The 18,474-nt window shown below is 42.2% G+C and overlaps 1 protein-coding gene across 1 annotated transcript in view; it reads left to right on the forward strand.

Annotated features, from left to right (window-relative positions):
• The first annotated feature begins 3,480 nt into the window (after nt 1–3,480).
• Nucleotides 3,481–18,474, forward strand: part of RAB38 (RAB38, member RAS oncogene family) — a 62,723-nt gene continuing 47,729 nt past the window's right edge. Inside the window, exon 1 of the mRNA XM_068555534.1 lies at nt 3,481–3,719. Within this exon, the coding sequence (XP_068411635.1) occupies nt 3,518–3,719 (202 nt within the window). The 5' untranslated portion in view covers nt 3,481–3,517. The remainder of the gene's footprint in view (nt 3,720–18,474) is intronic.

Here is an 18,474-nt window from a genome sequence, read left to right on the forward strand (position 1 = left end):
CAAGTTTATGTTTGCAAATCCACTTCCAATGATTTAAATTAGTTTTTCCACTTAATATGTGTGAGTATATGTCCCCACACTGGACAAAAAGGAAACGGAGTCTTAGAGAAATCCGACTCTGTGCCGTCTGGAATACCATTCATCCTTGAATTCTGAGCCTTTGTCGTCTCATTCCCCCTTTAGAGACTTGGGTCACCTGCCTTCCTGTTCTTCAGGAGAGGGTCTGCTGTGGTTTAGCAATTTGAGGGTAGTAAGATTGTCAAAACATCCCCGGAGATGCTTTTTAGAGTTACTGCGGAAAGCAGGTTTCCATGGTGCAGGGCGGCTGCTGGGAGGAGGAGCCACATGGCACAACCCCAGGTCCTTTCTCTCTGGAGAGAAGGAGAGCCGCCTTGTCAGGATAAAGCTGGGCATCCTTGCGGACAGTCTGAGGCAGATGGAGTCGCAGGCTGAGACAAATGGGTTCTTGTGAAGCCTCATAATCTGGGAGTAGAGGGAGGATAGGAAGACAAGGATGGTCTACCTGTTAGCTAATGCCCTTTTCATCTAAAGAAGCTCTAGCCTGAATCTAGTTTATATTCTATTCCCACCTACCTGCCTTCCTGTTTGCAACCTAGCTCTGAGTAAAGGAAATAGGTTCAAAGCAAATCAAGGGAGCACAGAAAGGTTTGCCTTCCAAAAAAATGTGCTTGGAGAGCCCTTATTTTGGGGGGAAAATATACAGCAGCTGAGGAGAGAAGAGAGCCATGAAACCAGAAGGGAACTATGGCATAATGTTTGCTTTGAAATGGCCCTTCCACAGCCTTTCTCCCAAATCTCCTTAAGTGGGGCTGGGGGGGGATGGAGTGCAGTATAGAAAACTCCACCTCTCGGGTAATGGTGCCTTGGTGGAGGTGGTTAGAAGGCTGGGGTATCACTCTTGCCGGAAGATGTCTAGAAGACTCAGAATTCTGATATTTTAGAGTCAGAAGTACTCCCCAGAGATCTTGCAACCCAACTCCCTCATTTTACTCAGGGTCTTTCAGGATTTTACTGAACTGCTAGCCTGGGGTGCTCACCAAGCTGCTTTAGTCTACAATATTTAAGAATTATAAACCGAGAGTCATTTCTTCCCACTGTGAAGCACTGTCATGAGACCTAAATGAGTGACTCTGGAAACAAACTGCAGTACTTCCTGCCTAGTCAGGGAGCTCACTCACCATGCTTGGAGACTGTCCCCAGAGAGGCGGTGAAGGAAAGCTGAAACTTCAGGACCCAGTCCTTAGTTTTGCATTCTTTTGCTTAAAGAGTCCCCTCCCCTCAAGTGTATAAGCTTCAGGTCCCAGAAAACCTGAATTTTGGGCTGCCTGCCCCACACAGTAAATCTAAGCATCTGATGCTCCAACAGGCTCCTCATCAGAAGACGAGACCAGGTGAGTGAGGATGACTCAGCTGGACCGGCTGGGAAAACATGCTGGGGCCTGTGAAGAAGTTGGATCAGGCATAGCGTTGGGAGCTGGCTCACATGATGTCTCAAACTTCCACCCCCTCCTTGCTTCGACCATTAGCTTCTTTGCTTTCTTTCCTTCTTTCTTTCTTTCTTTTTTTTGTTAACTTGTGAAAGCTTTACTGTTTTAAATTAATTTTTAAATACAGACCCAATCTCTAATCAACGTACAATGAATGATCTAGTTTTTCCATTCTGGGGGGTCAATTTTGTTAGTTGTGTTTTTCAAGGAATTTGCCCATGTTGCTTAAATTTCAAATTTATTCACAGAAAGCTGTTCATAATATATTTTCCTTATTGTTTTATGTCTATAAAACTGATACTGACAATTTGTGTTTTCTCAAATTAGTTCTTGATCAGTAGTACTAGGTGTTTGTCAGTTTGTTATTTTTTACAAGGAACCACCTTTTGGCTTTGATGATTTTCTTTTTTATATTTGCTTTTAATGCCATTGTTTTATACTCTCATCTTTATTTTTTATTTTATTCTACTGTTAAAAATATTAGCTTCTTGCCCAGACCAAACTTGTCTTTCAGATCTACAGAACCAGGATTTTAGATCTGGTGGGGTCTTATTTTGCCATTACCCCAAATTTTTTGCAGGCTCTCAAAATGGCTTAGGCACCTCAGGTTCCTGATCCGCCCACCCGCTCCCATCGTGAAGCCTCAGTGTTGGCTAATGCTGTAAGTAGATAGACTACGTGGTCCACTTATTAGATATAACCGGCCTGGTGTGTCCCTGTGTGGGTAGAAATCAACTAATATATTACAAATTGTGTTTATTTTTCATTTGTCTTGTCTGTCTCTACTCACAAGAAGGTTAAGCTTTTGAGACTAGGAATCTCTGTCTGTATTATTCCTTATCATCCCAAGCACAAATATATATCTGTTAAAAGAATAAATGGGAAAAAAAAAAAAAAAACTCTTTCATACTGAAAGATTTAAGTCTGAATCTGGCTTTCTCCTCATTAGCTGTTTGACCCTAGGTACGTTACTTAAAATGTCTAGGCCTTGGTTTCCTCATTTGTAAAATGGGAAGAATAATGGTATCTATTTTTAAGACTGCTGGGTCGATTAGGTGACATATGTATAAAACCTGGCACATAGCAAGTGCTGGATAGATGCTTGCTAGTATTATTATCACGTAAAATAATCTGACTAGTTGTTTAAATTGTCTTTCAATGCTGCTCAGAGCTTTTAGGGTAGGAGAGGCGGAGGCTAAAAGCATGGATGCCCTCAGCATTTACAGCCCAATTATCCTCCTGGTTAGACGATTACTAGTTGAATAGGTGTGAAGGTGCTCAGTGTTCACACTCCCAGGCTGCTGATAGGTCAGGATTACCATTACCAGATCGCCAAGGAAGAAAGGAGGCTGGGGCAGCTCAAATGACTTGCACAAGGTCACTCACCTCGAAAACCAGGGCGTGCCGGACCGAAATCCAGCTCTTATGCCTCTTGAAATTGTATTACCTGCTGCCTTGCCTCCACGCTCTCTCTGCCATATGGGATGGTGGCGGGGCCCATGGCCTCAAGAGCCCTGCGTTCACCTAGGCTTTTTACTACCGTCTCGGCAATTCACTTAATTTTTTGACGCTCTCGCTTGCAAAACTTGGAAAATAAAAACCACACCTCCAAGCTTTGTCGCCAAGATCACAGGCGAGAAAAGCACTTCGGAAAGATCACAGGCGAGAAAAGCACTTCGGAAACTGTAAAGTGCTGTACGAATAACCTCTGCAAAAGGCATTTGCCTTGAGGCCCCCTAACTTATCGGGCCCGGGAGTCGCTCGGGTCTCCACCCCTCTCCAAGGCCGCGCGGCGCGGGGTAGGAAGGAGGATTAACCACCGGGCTTCTGTCTGGGCGTTTCTCCAGGCGGCCGCGGAGGAGTTCCGCCCCTCGTCCGGTCCAGTCCCGCCCCGCCGCCTCCGCTCTCTCTCGCCCGCACTCGCGCTCCGCTAGTCTCTCCCGCCCAAGGCCCGGCTGCGCTTCCCCGGCCCGCACTGCATAGCAAGGCGCGGCTGGCGGGCCACCAGGATGCAGGTCCCGCACAAGGAGCACCTGTACAAGCTGCTGGTGATCGGCGACCTGGGCGTGGGCAAGACCAGCATCATCAAGCGCTACGTGCACCAGAACTTCTCCTCGCACTACCGGGCCACCATCGGCGTGGACTTCGCGCTCAAGGTGCTCCACTGGGACCCGGAGACCGTGGTTCGCCTGCAGCTCTGGGACATCGCAGGTGAGCAGCGGGGGAGGGGATCGGGGGCGGGAGCGCTTCGCAGCGGGTCTCCAGTCCCGGGGCAGCGGCTTGCGGCCAAGTGGGAGACCCAGATCTCCTGGGCGCTGCGCCGCAAGTGACTTTTCCCGGTGGGCTGGAAACTTGGTGTCAAAGAAAACAGTTTCTCTCTCGCGCGCAGAAATTTCAAGTGCATTCACTGGAGATTTGGGGCTGTTGCTTTATCTCCCTCTCACAGCCTCCCCTGGGATCTCTCGCCCCAGCGCGGGCCTCCCGGGGGACCCAGAGAGAGACTACCGGGAGTTGCATTCAATTCTTGGGCACGGGCAGCTCATTTTCCGGGCACGGGCAGTCCCGCCGGTGACGCGGCCCTGAGTGTCCTGCCCGCCCTTCTGTGCTCGGGCCATCGAGGGGAAGCCCCTAGACCGGTTCACAGCGGGAACCAGGAGAGTTCCAGGCTAGAGGAGTTTCCCAATTCCTGTTAACAATCGCTCACTGCATTCCAACTTTTGCTACCCCCCTTCTCTACCCTTCAATCAAGCAAGTTGGAGGTTCTCTGCTTTGAGAAAGCCGAGGAACTTTCTGTGTATGTATTGGGGGTAAAGTATTATTTCTCTCTCTCTTTCTTTCTGTCTCTCTGTCTGTCCCTCTCTCTCTCTGGCTCTCTGTCGTCTATGAAAAGGAGACTGAGTATATATTTTAGGGCCATTTTTGTCTAAGGGTCTATGACATTAGCCACAGATTTCTTGATTTGTCTCTAAAGTTTTCACTGAGAGGTCTGGAAAATGAGAAGCATCTTTACAATGTTTGAAATCAGAATTTGATTCCTAGGGTTTGTACCAGAAGTTAGGCCTTCAGTCTAAGCTTGGGGTATAAAGAGTGAGTCCTTGGACGGAGACTCTTGGCAACCTGGGCATGTCCAACCCCTCGTTACGGTTACTGGCCCTGCCACTCACTCACCTGCTCAGTGGCTCCAGAGAAGTCCCTTCAGCTCAGCTGCATCCCTGTTAAGTTGGAGACTGGTTGGACAATGACAGCTCAGGAATCTTCTTCCTGCTCAGAAGTTTTAAGGTCCTCTGGGATTCCCTGTGAACCCCTTAAAATGGTCCACTTCACTTCTGCCTATTTCATAGTCTGTGGCACTAGGAACCTTTATAAGTGCTGGACCCAAACTGGCCACTTCTCTTGCAGAAAATAGGTTCATTTCAGCTGGTGCGTTTGACTGGAAACTCTTTATCATGGCCTGAAGCGAGAACAAATGTGGAAAATTTTCGAAAGGGCGTTTCTGGTTCTGGGGACTCCAGTACCTCTTTAATCATGAGCTGCCAGGTCTTATGATAAAACTCTTGGCATCTGAACAGATTCATGCCTTTGGTGTCATTTTTAGCAGCTCTAGTAGCACAGGGGTTATCAGAGACAAGAAGATGTCATTGGCCACTGTCTGATTGGGCTTTATACCTAGAAAATCCTCTATGAGTCTGTGCATTTTGTTGCTGCTTGTTTTAGTGTCTGACCACTCTTCCGGCTGCATCAAAGTCTCTAGGACCCAGGTTTAGAATTAGCTTACTGTTTGAAAGGAGATGGAGCTGTAATTTAGATTTTTATGTGAAAAGCAAATAATGACGTGACCTCAGACATGTTACATTATGTCTGTGGGTCTCAGTGTCCTCACCTAACAGGGACAATAGTAGGGTATAGAGATGAAGAGCCTAAATTCCAGAGTCAAACTGCTTCTGTCTGAATCGCTGTTTTACCCCATATGTCCTGGGCGATTTTAGGCAAGTTCCCTAACTTCCTGGTCTCAGTTTCCTTGTCTGTAAATAGATAGAATGCTTTCTCTCAACAAAGGAGCAAACAAGAGATGAACAACCAGCAAATGCTAGCTAAACCCATTAGTACTTACTACCTAGGAGAGCTGCATGCATTGTTGTTACACTAGCTACCAATTTCTTTGCATGTGTATAAATGCTAGGCAAGAAGGACATGATATAAATGTGCTAATTAAACCCTATTAAATGATAATTCCTAGTAAATGATGAGCACATATAATCTATTCTAAACATCCAGCACTATTTTTCAGCTTTACCCATATTACAACATGCCGTCCTGAGCAATTTCATTCCCAAGCTTAGAAATACCTCCTGAGCCATGAGTCAGTTCTGAAGTTGCCATGGAGGCTATAGTCGCAGAAGTCTGTGTAAATAAAAAATCTGAGGAGCCTTGGAAAGTCGGTCCTATAGATACAGTGGCGTGCACCGTCTCTGTAGGGAAGCTTTTTTTTCCCGGAACTCTGATGTTCAGTGCTAACCTGTCTTTGGCAGCCTCCAGCTCAAAGGCCCTGTGGGCTGAGTTAGAAGTTGGGCAGCAGGCAAAGCTGGTTGGGGGGAAGTTGGGCCATTGTGGGAAAGGGTGACTGGAGCTCAGTAGTGACATGTTTCAAGCTGCGTAGCTGGCCCTGTGAGGAGTGAGTTCATATGGAATCCAGCCTCAACTCGCCAGCCAGACTTCAGTCAGCTAAGTGTGTCTTATAGCATCTTCAGATCAGCCTGTCTGTCTAACCTTGGGGAATGCTTCTCTGTCTCCTTTGTGCTCACTTCTGGTGTGTGTCTGAAAAGAACAGGTCGTGAAAGCTGGGGGACTCGCTTTGAGATTGCCGGGCGTGTGGATGAGGTAGGGGGGACATGCCCTGTCTTGGTAGGGTATCACATCCATCTGCTAGAGAGGGAATTTTTGCTCAATTAGACTTTTAATATCCATTTGGTTAAATGCCGAGTAGGGTCCTATTTGTTCAGCTAATTCCCATGATGTGTGTCTTGTGGCCACTTAGACAGGCCAGTCTGCTCCTGAAAAAAACTCCAAAAAGTACCTTTCAGGGCTTGTGAAGTAGACTTTTTTTTTTTTTTTTTAACATCTTTATTGGAGTATAATTGCTTTACAATGGTGTGTTAGTTTCTGCTTTATAACAAAGTGAATCAGCTGTACATATCCATATATCCCCATTTCTCCTCCCTCTTGCGTCTCCCTCCCACCCTCCCTATCCCACCCCTCTAGGTGGTCACAAAGCACCAAGCTGATCTCCCTGTGCTACTCGACTGCTTCCCACTAGCTATCTATTTTACATTTGGTAGTATATATAAGCCCATGCCAGTCTCTCACTTCGTCTCAGCTTACCCTTCCCCCTCCCTGAGGGCTTGTGAAGTAGACCTTTAAACCAGGGTGATGAATCCCACAAACCCCAAAGGGGACAGCAGTTGCCCTGTATCCCAGTGATTCTACCGTAGAGGAGCAGCTGAGTTAGCTCTGGGTTCAGAAACTCTTGATAGAGTCAGAGAAGTTAAGTCACTTTGCCCAAGGCCACCCAGCTAATAAGTGGAAGAGCTGGCTTTGAAGCAGGTCTGTCTGATTTGGAATCAAGCCATGCTCTTTATAACCAAAGGCCTGTGAGCGCCTGGTGCAGAGGTGGCCCACTGGGGTGATGCTTTCTTCCTTTTTAATGGCACTGCTTCTTTAGTAGATAGATTATCCTTGCCTTCTCGCTCCTATTTCTAACATGTTTTTGGATGTTAATCAGTACCACTGTGCAGAGAGTGGAAGGAACTGGAATGAAAATCTATTTCTGAAAATTTGATTCTTGGTTATAGGGTTTTTTCACTTTATAGAATTATCAAAAAAAAAAAAAAAAAGAAAGAAAAGTTCACACTTGAGACTCTCCTTTCCTACTTCTCTCCAAATCCTGATGCTATGATTACTCCATCAGCACTTTCAAAGAGAACTACACAATTTTGTCTAGAACTCTTGATGTGCTTTGGGAACTGGCAACTGGAATTAGGACAGTGATAGTAATAGTAGCTAACATCTTTTAGGCATTTATTCTTACAATTGTCTGTGCATATTTAATTTTTAATTTTCCAGTAAAATAGTTGGTTAAATGGTAGTGCTGGAATTTAAAACTTGGCCATTGAATCCAGCACCCAGGTTCCTAACAGCTTTGCTCTACTTCCCACAATTTAAAAATAGAATATTTTAGAATACTAATTAGAATACTAATAAATATATTATTATTTTTTCTATCCATAAATTATGGATATTCTAAAACTGTAATACTTGACATTGGGCAAATCATGAAACCTTGCTGGATCTGAGTTGCTCCATCTTTAAAATGGCAATTGTTTCATTTTCCTGTGATATCACATATTCATGCTGTGTTTTCTCTTGCAGTCTCTATCAGCTTTAATATAGTCTTACTGTGCCCAGTTAGTATGTGGCAGCTTATTCCAACTTCTTTACTTACTAGCTTTGTGACTTGTGCAAGTTACTTAACTTCTATTCCTTGGTTTCCTGTCAAAAAACTGGGGACAATAACAGAACCTGTATCTTAGTGTTACAAGAATGAAATGAGTTAATTCATATAAAGCTGTGCCCGACACATTTGGAACGTTGGCTATTACTCTCGTTGTTTTAATCGTTATTACAAACTACTTTCACATACATTTTCCTGCTTGATCTTCCCAACGTTGCTGAGGATATTGACAGAGCAGGTAGTGTTTAGCCTATTTTATATGAGATCAAGAATCAGAGACCCAGGGTCACAAGAGCTTGCACGTGGCGGAGGAGTATAGGAACAGCAGGTCTGTTTAACTTCATCTTTTATGCATATATATGAGAGAAATGACCAGGTCTGTTGGTCATCAGAAAACCCGATTCTAGACTTAACAAATACAGTAGAAAATAAATTAAGTTGGCAGGTAATTAAGAGAATGCTTCTTCCCCATGTGAAAGTTTCACTGCAAGACTCTCCTAAATAATAAATTCCCCTATATAGCTAAAACAAGATCCAGAAAAATATTTCCCTGCAGGGCACATCTATACTAACTTTCCCCACCTAAGCTGTGTGACAAAGAAGCATTGGAGGACATTAATTATCCAACAGGCAGAGTGACAGCGGCAGGTAGCCCGGGTCTAGAGTCAGGAGCCTGGAGACGCTGACTGCCCACGCCAGTGGCCGTGAGATTCAGCTGGGTCACACTGGTGTGTTGTTTTAGTGTTTGTAAAGCGCTTCCACATTGTGAAATTCAACTGAGGGAAGGGTTTGGACTTGAGCATCTCTTCAATATCTATTTCTAAAAGACTAATTCTCCAGGAAGTTTTAGAAGAAGGGTTTTAAATATCCACGTAATTAGATCTAAAAATGTAGAAAGAGCTAAATCTGGCAACCACTGTGTCAGGCCAAAAAGTAAAAACGCATGGCAAGTCTGGGCCACTTTCTGGTGGGCACTTTATTGCCTTGTTTCTAGCCTGGCTAATTATAGATTTTCTAAATACCATGTGGGTTAACATGCTATGTGCTTACAAGTAAATAGTATGTACACTGAAAAAAACAGTGAACTTTCAAAGTGAGGTGAGTGACGGGTGGGCAACACACCTCAGGGCTTCTTGCAGGGAGGTCATTAGAATCTCCATGTGTCACAGACACATGGGCATTAGGCCTGTGGGACAAGTCCCCTCATCTAGGCTTTAGAGGACTAGTTCCTCTAGACAAGAGGGTGCATAGCAGCCTGACCAAGGAAAGCTAAGTCATTTGAGAGAACGAGGGAATGCAGGCGGCAGCTCCTATGTGTTAGGCACTGTGCTAGGTGAGGGGAAAACAAAGAAGGCTAAAGAACTGAACAAGACTTGATTCCTGACCTCAAAAATTTCACAGTTTAGTGGGCATGACAGCACAAAAGCAAATCGTTGTAACGGTGAGTAAAGTGTATTGATATAGGTAACTCCAAAATACTCTGGTGATGCAGACGGGGTCCTGTCCACACCACATCCATCCATTCGCTGAGATTAAACCTGAGCAGGCTGAACAAAGCCTCTAGCTAGTGTGATCTTTCCTGTGTTCTTACCTAGCACCAGTTACTCCCTGTGAGGGACTTCAGGGCCACACGACCTGAGACAGAAGTTCATCCTCTGGCCCTCTTTAATTCTGTCTCCTTCTCCTGGGGAGCTCATGCATTCCTGAGGCTTTAAACTCTATGCTTATAACTCCAAAATTGTGCTTATAACCTTGCCTTCTCACAAGCTTCAGACCTACAATTTTGTCTTCCTGCCGGACATCGCCTTTATGATATCTCATATATATTGCAAGATCAATATGTCATAGCCAAGTTGTATAAAAAAAACAAGATTGTTGGTTTTTTCTATTAATAAAGTAATATATGCTCAATGTAGCAAAAATGGAAAGTGCAAAAGAAAACAACAACAACAAAGGAATACAAGCAGAGACTATCTACCATCACACCATCACCCCTTTTAATGAAAGTAGTAAAGGATGCTATTTGTAAACCTCAACTAGACATATCTCTCCACATACTGGTCTTCCTAGTTTATGTGAACTATACTACTTTTTACCCAGTCACTAAGACTTGAAACCTCTGCCATCTTTTCTCCTTCTCTTTTGAGCCACACATGCTATCAATCTCCATGTCAGTTAGTGATTATGGCTCTCCTGTCACGGCCTTAGACCAGGGACAGCACTATTATTATGTACCTGTCTTGCTGTCATAGCCACCTGGCTAGTTCTAGTCTCTTCGTCCTCCAGTTCTTATGTGTACTAAGGTCAAGTTTATCTTCCCACTTTGGTGGTTCCCCATTGCCAATAGATTATAAACATCGTGGTGAAAAGAATTAAAGTGGTTGGGATGAGGTGATTGGAGGGGTGATGACTAGAAGGAGGACAGATTCTAGGTTATAGCTATAGAGTGAGGAGTTCATGGGCTCCTAGAAAGAAGAAGTAAGTGGAGTCCTTGAGGCCTGCCCAGGTCAAAAGGAAACCCAGGATCTGTCTCATTCTGGCTTTGTCAGAACACAGGTACTCTCACTGAGGGTCAAAATGGTACTTAAATATTTTGCTCTATTTTACTGCATTTCATTTAAAAGTCGTTTTATTTTTTATTTATTTTAATTTTTTAATTTTTATTTTTTTTAACATCTTTATTGGAGTATAATTGCTTTACAATGATGTGTTAGTTTCTGCTTTATAACAAAGTGAATCAGCTATATACATACATATATACTGATATCCCCTCCCTCTTGCGTCTGCCTCCCACCCTCCCTATCCCACGCCTCTAGGTGGCCACAAAGCACCGAGCTGACCTGCCTGTGAGATGCGGCTGCTTCCCACTAGCTATCTATTTTACATTTGGTAGTGTATATATGTCCATGCCACTCTCTCACTTCGTCCCAGCTTACCCTTCCCCCTCCCCGTGTCCTCAAGTCCATTCTCTACATCTGCGTCTTTATTCCTGTCCCGCCCCTAGGCTCTTCAGAACCTTTTTTTTTTTTTTAGATTCCATATATATATGTTAGTATACGGTATTTGTTTTTCTCTTTCTGACTTACTTCACTCTGTGTGACAGACTCTAGGTCCATCCACCTCACTATAAATAACTCAGTTTCACTTATTTTATGGCTGAGTAATATTCCATTGTATATATGTGCCACATGTTCTTTATCCATTCATCTGTCGATGGACACTTAGGTTGCTTCCATGTCCTGGCTATTGTAAATAGTGCTGCAGTGAACACTGTGGTACATGACTCTTTTTGAATTATGCTTTTCTCACGGTATATGCCCAGTAGTGGGATTGCTGGGTCATATGGTAATTCTATTTTTAGTTTTTTAAGGAACCTCCATACTATTTTCCAAAGTGGCTGTATCAATTTACATTCCCACCAACAGTGCAAGAGGCTTTCCTTTTCTCCACACCCTCTCCAGCATTTATTCTTTGTAGATTTTTTGATGATGACCATTCTGACTGGTGTGAGGTGGTACCTCATTGTAGTTTTGATTTGCCTTTCTCTAATGATTAGTGATGTTGAGCATCCTTTCATGTGTTTGTTGGCAATCTGTATATCTTCTTTGGAGAAATGTTTATTTAGGTCTTCTGCCCATTTTTGGATTGGGTTGTTTGTTTTTTTGATATTGAGCTGCATGAGCTGCTTGTATAGTTTGGAGATTAATCCTTTGTCAGTTGGTTCGTTGGCAAATATTTTTTCCCATTCTTAGGGTTGTCTAAAAGTCATTTTAAAACCTCCGGATTTGAGAGTTGTAAGATCTTGCCTGGGAAAATTTATTCATTCACTTGATAAGCATAAGGTTTTAGAGGGGAATGAGATGGACATTGGTATGGAATCTGATATTCTGGTGGAGCATAAAGATATTTAAAGAGAATCATGGAGATAATTATTGACTGTTTTGATAAGTGCCCTGAAGGAGAAATGTCAGGTGCTAAAGGAGGTCAAGTCATGGCATCTGCCATAGCCATGGTGTGGAGGTGAGGAGACGTGGTGAGGGCTGTGGGTAGTCCGGCATTGCTGGAGATTACAATGTAAGGAGGGAGGTGGTGAGAGGGAACAGCAGTCAAATTAGGAGAGGATATATTTGCTTAGCCAATGGTTGAGTGATAGTTCCTTACATTTATCAATTTATCAAAGTAAACTTTGCAGTTTAAACAGCACAGTGATTCTGCCAAACGGGTCATATTATTTCCAGTTTTATAGGTGAGGAAACTGGGCCAAAGGTAAGTAGAACATGGTGCCTGGTACATTATAGTTGCTCAGTAAAAGTGGTTTGGCGTTAAATAGCCAGTGGGGTTGGACATTAGAGTCATTGCTCACCTGAAAACATTTTGAAGAGAGTTGTCTTGTGGTAGGTTTAGAGCCCGATTTCTCCCTCTTCTGAGAATTCACTTTGGGAAGCCCTGCTTTCAAACCATTGAGAACCCTTTTTATTTTTTTACTCTCTTTGATTCTGGGATGGATATTCCCAGATGGATATGGTGGCTCCTGGGGTGGAATTCGGGTTTATTCTATCAAGGGAAGATCCTCATCTTCCAGGTGGGTGTACTAGAGTAGTCTCCATCAACTTGGCAAAGTCAAGTCTGAGACTCTACCCTGGGGTTCCAAATTATTGAGTTCCACTATTTTTTTTCAGCTGTTTAAGAGCTTCGTTGAGAAGTTATATTATCTTAAACTATTCATGGAAAATAACACAGGTTTTAAATTTCACCATTCCCCACTCCCTTTAGTTTTCTATTCTCACATATTAATCAAATCCTGTCTTTTCTACCTTGACAAATAACTCTATCTTATCCCTCCTTTCAGTAGCCATGTCTTCTTCACAACTTACCTGAACTACTGTAGCATTGTCCTAATGCTCATCCCTCCCTCAAGCTTTCCCACCCATCAGCTTGTAATCTACAGAGGTGAGGCTTCTTAGCACGGCATCATTCTCCAGTTAGGTGTTCTCCAGTCTGGCATCCTCATCACTTTCGGAATGAAAGACTAAACATTTTAGCATGAAATTCACGGCCTTTCATGATCTGGCCTCTGTCACCCATTCCAGTCTCATCTCTCATATGTATGATTCTTGACCATTCTGGATAGCGTATAGTGCCTTCAGTTCAACTACCTTTCCCTTTATACTGTGGCTCATACAATTGCCTCTGGCTAACTACACTTTCCCTCTTCTTTACTTAGATAGCTTCTATGGGTCCTCTGTCCCTTATCCATCTCACCTCCTTCAGGAAGTCTCTTTAGAGTCCCTGTGACTGAGGGAGATACTGTTTGTCTGCTCTCATAATATACCATGCTTACTTCAGATTAGAAGTCCTCTACTACTGCATTGGAATGCTTTTTCCTTCCAGCTGTAGCCCTAGTACTTGATACTAGTGGGTGCTTAATGAGTATTTGTTCAATAAAAATTTTCAGTCAACTATTTCATCATTGCTCTAAAAATTTCTTTAATAAACAAAAGAAACTTTTTGTTTATGAACAAAATAAAAGTTTTTTCATGCTTGAAAGACTAATTTTATGAACATTTACATATGAAAAATGCATACATTTTAGAATCGATAAATATGGTGATCACTTTTCTTAAGTTGGCATTCATTTTATTTTTCACCATAAAAACTGGAGAGTGACCTTAAAGACCATTCTTAAAAACTGTGCTTCTTCATTTAATAAAATCTTCATAATTCAGAGTAAAATGTCATTCATTTGGAGGTCAAATGACCAAACTGTTTTTCTTTATGATTGTTGGATAGATTAGATGAAGTAATAAAGGTAATTTTCACAGAGTTAAAACCTTGAGGGTTCATCAAACCAAATCCTTCATTTTACAGATGAGGAAGCTATGCTCTGAAAGGGGGTTCGTATTAGTTTCTCAGGCTCAGAGAGCTAGTTAGTGGTAGAACTAGAACCAGAATACAGGCTTCTCTGGTTTATTAATGATGGGATTTGAAGAATTAAAAACTTCTTTTTGAACACCAGATGTCTTGCTGTTGTCTCAAGTACTGGGGCACAAAAAAAATGAACTTAGCATTCATCCAGCTATGAGAATTCATGCCATAAAGAAGAGAGGATGGTGGTATGGAATTGGGGTGAACCAAAGTCACCCACAGTTTGGCTTCAAATGACATGCCTAATATAATTTCCCCCAGTGCTCCCTTATGAGGCTTCCAATGTGGCCATTTGGACTCCTTGCTCTTATTCACACCCTGTGTTTGTTTCCTCTGTGCCTTTGCTCCTGCCCTTCTTGCTAGTTCACATGCCCTGTCCTTTATTTCAACATATCCAAAACCTACTTGATGTTTAAGACCCACCTGAAAGGGCAACTCCGCTACAAAGATTTCCTTAATTCTCTCCTTCCAGTGGTAACCTCTTCCTCCCTTGAATCCGACACAACTTTACTCCCTTCTGGCACATCTCCCTTCAGCAATTCATTAGAGTTATGTTGTACTTCTCCAGATATCCTTTCTGATTTTTAGCAGAGCTTGACACAATTATTTGTTACGCAATTTAATGAAAAGACTGTGGAGTTAGCAAAGAAGTAGAAAAGGAGAAAGTACTATGGAGGAGGAGAAAAAAGCAAAAGCAGGTTTTGGATGCAAAGGGAAGAGAGTTCAGGAAGAGGATAGTCAATCATTTCAAATGTCTGGGAGAAATCAGAATTATTACTTTTTGCCCCAAGTCGCTATTTTTTGTAGTCTGTGTTATCCTGATACATGATTTAACCTTTCTTCCTCATCAGCCTTACATACATCTGCTCTCTCAGGAAGAACAATGGAAAACTTAGCTTCTTGTGTACTCCTCAGCCTATTGGAGACCAAGAAATTATCTACAGTGTGAGGGATTCAAACACATTTCAATCTAATTTGTAGGGTGAAGTTGAAAACAAATTGATTTAAATTACTTGTTGGGAGGACTGTTTTCCCCCTGCAATATAACGTGTTATTAATAGCCACCATTTATTGGGTGTTAGGCATGGTGCTGTGCATTTTTATGTATCATTTTATTTACTGCTCACAAGGAACTGATCTGTAGGTACTGTTACTAACCCTATCATAAAGAGGAGAGAGCTATGCTTATACAGGCTAGAAAACAGATAAACGCTCAAAACTTTTCAAAAGTCACACAGAAGGTAAGAGATGGTGCTGGGATATGAACTGAGATTTGTCTAGTTACAAATTCTATTTTGTAACCACTCCACTCTACTATTTCCTATTGTGTAATATAACATTGCAATAGTTTTCACGTATCATGGATTAAGTTGCATTTTGAAGATGCACGTTATTTATTTTAAAGGAATATTTATTATTATTTTTAACCTTTCTACTTTGGACAGGGCTAAGAATTGGATGAGTTGAGTTCTTTGCACACATCATTGCTTAGACTATGTCATTGGTTTGGCTTAATAAGAACCATACTAATATACTACTTTAGACAGGAAAACCACAGTGCCTAAGGGACACAGTCTGTAGTTTGAGAATTAAAGATAAGAATGGCTATGATGCTTGATGTTATTGGAATAAAAAAAGTCTTGTACGGTGGTAGAGGGGTGTGTGTATGTGTGTGTGTGTATGTTTTAAACTTAAAGAAAACGATCCTCCAGATTAGACTTGGGTGAGGGTCTCAAACTTCCACAGTTCACAGAACCTTTGGCGTCAAAGTAATTTTTTCAAGGTGCCTCTAAGACAATAGAAATACCTAAAAGCTCTGTTTATTAAATAGTTAGCACCAAACAATTTAATAAGTATTACAGTTTAATAACTTAATAGCCCTTTGGAAAAAATGGAAAACAGAAATTAAAAGAAAATGATTTTTATTTCACTTTTAATAACTATATTTATTATTGGCATATGCATTGCTTTGGGCCATGGAATAGTATCTCAAAACTTTGAGTCATAGTGGACACCCCCACCCTCATTTCCTGTTTCTCATTGATTTTCACATGACTCTTGCTTTTTATCCCACAAACTGCAAAAACCCCAGCTTCAAAAAGATATGATCACATCAAAGGGAATGTAGTACAATCTAATGTTAAAATTTTGAACTGCCTCTAGCTAGTCGTTCCTGAGGTGTCTGATTTATCTTGAGCACCACTGTGCTTGCCTTAAAATTTAAAATTATCTTGTTGTAACCCTGTGAGTTCACTGAGGCACCCCCAAAGCACGTTGGCACACATTTGGGGAATTTTACCTCTGAAGGAATCTGGAAATTCTTTAAGAGTGAAACCCTTAGAGTCCAGGGTCCCTTGTGAGTTATTTATAAAAGTATCTTTAAAGGTTACTTAGAGGTGATGGCTCAAATGGTAAGTAATTCAAAGATAGCTTTTTATTTAATGCATTTGAGCTTGTAATTCAGTGGACGTAGTTTTAGGTTGTTTGCTAGGTATTTGTTTAGGTTGTAATTGGTTTAATTAAAAACATGAGATGCTGATCCTTCTATCTTGATTCTTGCCAACCTCTCTTCTGTGGCGTGGTTTCATTCCCTCCCTCCATCCAGTATTGGACACCGCATTACTATATGATCTTGTTTCTTCTCTATCCAAGTGAGTTATTTCATTTAAACTGAGTAGTGTCAGACCCTAGTCAAAAATAATTCTGAAAAAAAATCTCCTGAGGTACTGGGATACTCATTTTCACACACACACACACACACACACACACACACAGCTTTAAATTTAAATATAAATTTAGAATTTAATGAGAATATTTCCAAAGTTTAATTTAAACATAGATCACTATAACCCAGCCACCCTTGCTATCTATAATGCTATTGCTTATGGACCCTAAGAAACCAATTGTTACTTTTTATGCCATCCTATTCTCTTGCACACTCTAGCTAAATTCAATACACTGCATCTGGCTTTACCTTCTTGTTAAATAGAGACAAGACTTGCGTATAAGACGTGACAACCAGTAGTAAGATGAAATGAGAGCCACTGTTTCTAGGGGAACTAAAGAAATTGTGGAGAGGCAGTTCTGAACTGGGGACAGATTTTTTTCAGAGTGGATTTTAAGAATGAGCAGGGGGCTTCCCTGGTGGCGCAGTGGTTGAGAATCGGCCTGCCAATGCAGGGCACACGGGTTCGAGCCCTGGTCTGGGAGGATCCCACATGTCGTGGAGCAACTAGGCCCGTGAGCCACAACTACTGAGCCTGCGCGTCTGGAGCCTGTGCTCCGCAACAAGAGAGGCCGCGATAATGAGAGGTCCGCGCACTGCGGTGAAGAGTGGCCCCCGCTTGCCACAACTGGAGAAAGCCCTCGCACAGAAACGAAGACCCAACACAGCCAAAAATAAAATAAATAAAATAAATAAAGAAGTATTCTGCCTAAAAAAAAAAAAAAAAAAGAACCCATTCACTAAGTTATAATTATAAAAAAAAAAAAAAAGAATGAGCAGGAGTTTAGTAGGCATGGAAAGTAAATGAGTTGCATTAGAGATCTTGCTTTATTCAGTCCACTCCTCTCCCTGCTGGGGCTCCCTCTCACAAATAAGAAATCAATATTAATTGCTACTTTATTATGTAAAGAGTACTTGTATTACCAGTTCCATTTTATTTCGCAAGACCATTGTGAGCACTGACAAAGAGGCTCTCAGAGTGCATGTGCTATGGAGAGATAGGGGACAGTTTTGGAGGAATTCAACAGTGGGCTCAAGGAGTCTACAGTGTAACCGGGGACAGGGTCTGCGGAGGTTTGCAGCATGTAAAAAGCAGTACGAGGCAGGGCCTGATTGAATGGGCGAGCAAGTGATACATTCAGTCAACACTGTGTGAGTATAGGGGAGGAAAGAATTGAGCCCGGGGCCAAGTAGTCAGAAAAAGCTACAAGAAGGTAGGGTTTGGTACAACCTTGAAGAATACGTAGGATTTAGTTAGGCAGAGAATCAGAGGTAGGGTATGTTCCAGTGAGGATGGGAGTGCCATGGAATGAGTGTGAACGAAAGCAAGAGGCAGAATTTAGCAGAGCCTAGCAAGCCATAGTTTGGGGCAGGACCCTGACCTCAGTCTGAGGATTAGCCTTTAACTCGTAGATTGAGGTATGCAACCTTAAAAATCCCATAGGAGCCCAGAGGGTAAAATAAATGAACTCTTTTCTCTACCTGGCCAACATTTGTTTATCTTTCGAGGTCCTCTCTGAAAAATCTGTTCTCACTTCTGGACCACGCAAGCTACTGCTCCTTGTTTCCCTACGAAATGGGCACAAAACTTCCCCTTAATCCTGGCTCCCATTTTGTTTCTCCACAAAACGTCACATACAGCTAGATGGATGTATTAGGAATGAGGCCAAGTGTGTTAAAGAGTATTTTGATGCAAAGAAACAATCATGGGATCCTATGTAACCATCTATAAGAGACTTAGCATAAGAAAAATGGATCAATGGCAATGATTTATTTTAAAATAAAACTATATAAATTTCATTGAATTC

The sequence above is a fragment of the Eschrichtius robustus genome, chromosome 11, assembly GCF_028021215.1.
Source record: "Eschrichtius robustus isolate mEscRob2 chromosome 11, mEscRob2.pri, whole genome shotgun sequence".
NCBI classification, from domain to species: domain Eukaryota; kingdom Metazoa; phylum Chordata; class Mammalia; order Artiodactyla; family Eschrichtiidae; genus Eschrichtius; species Eschrichtius robustus.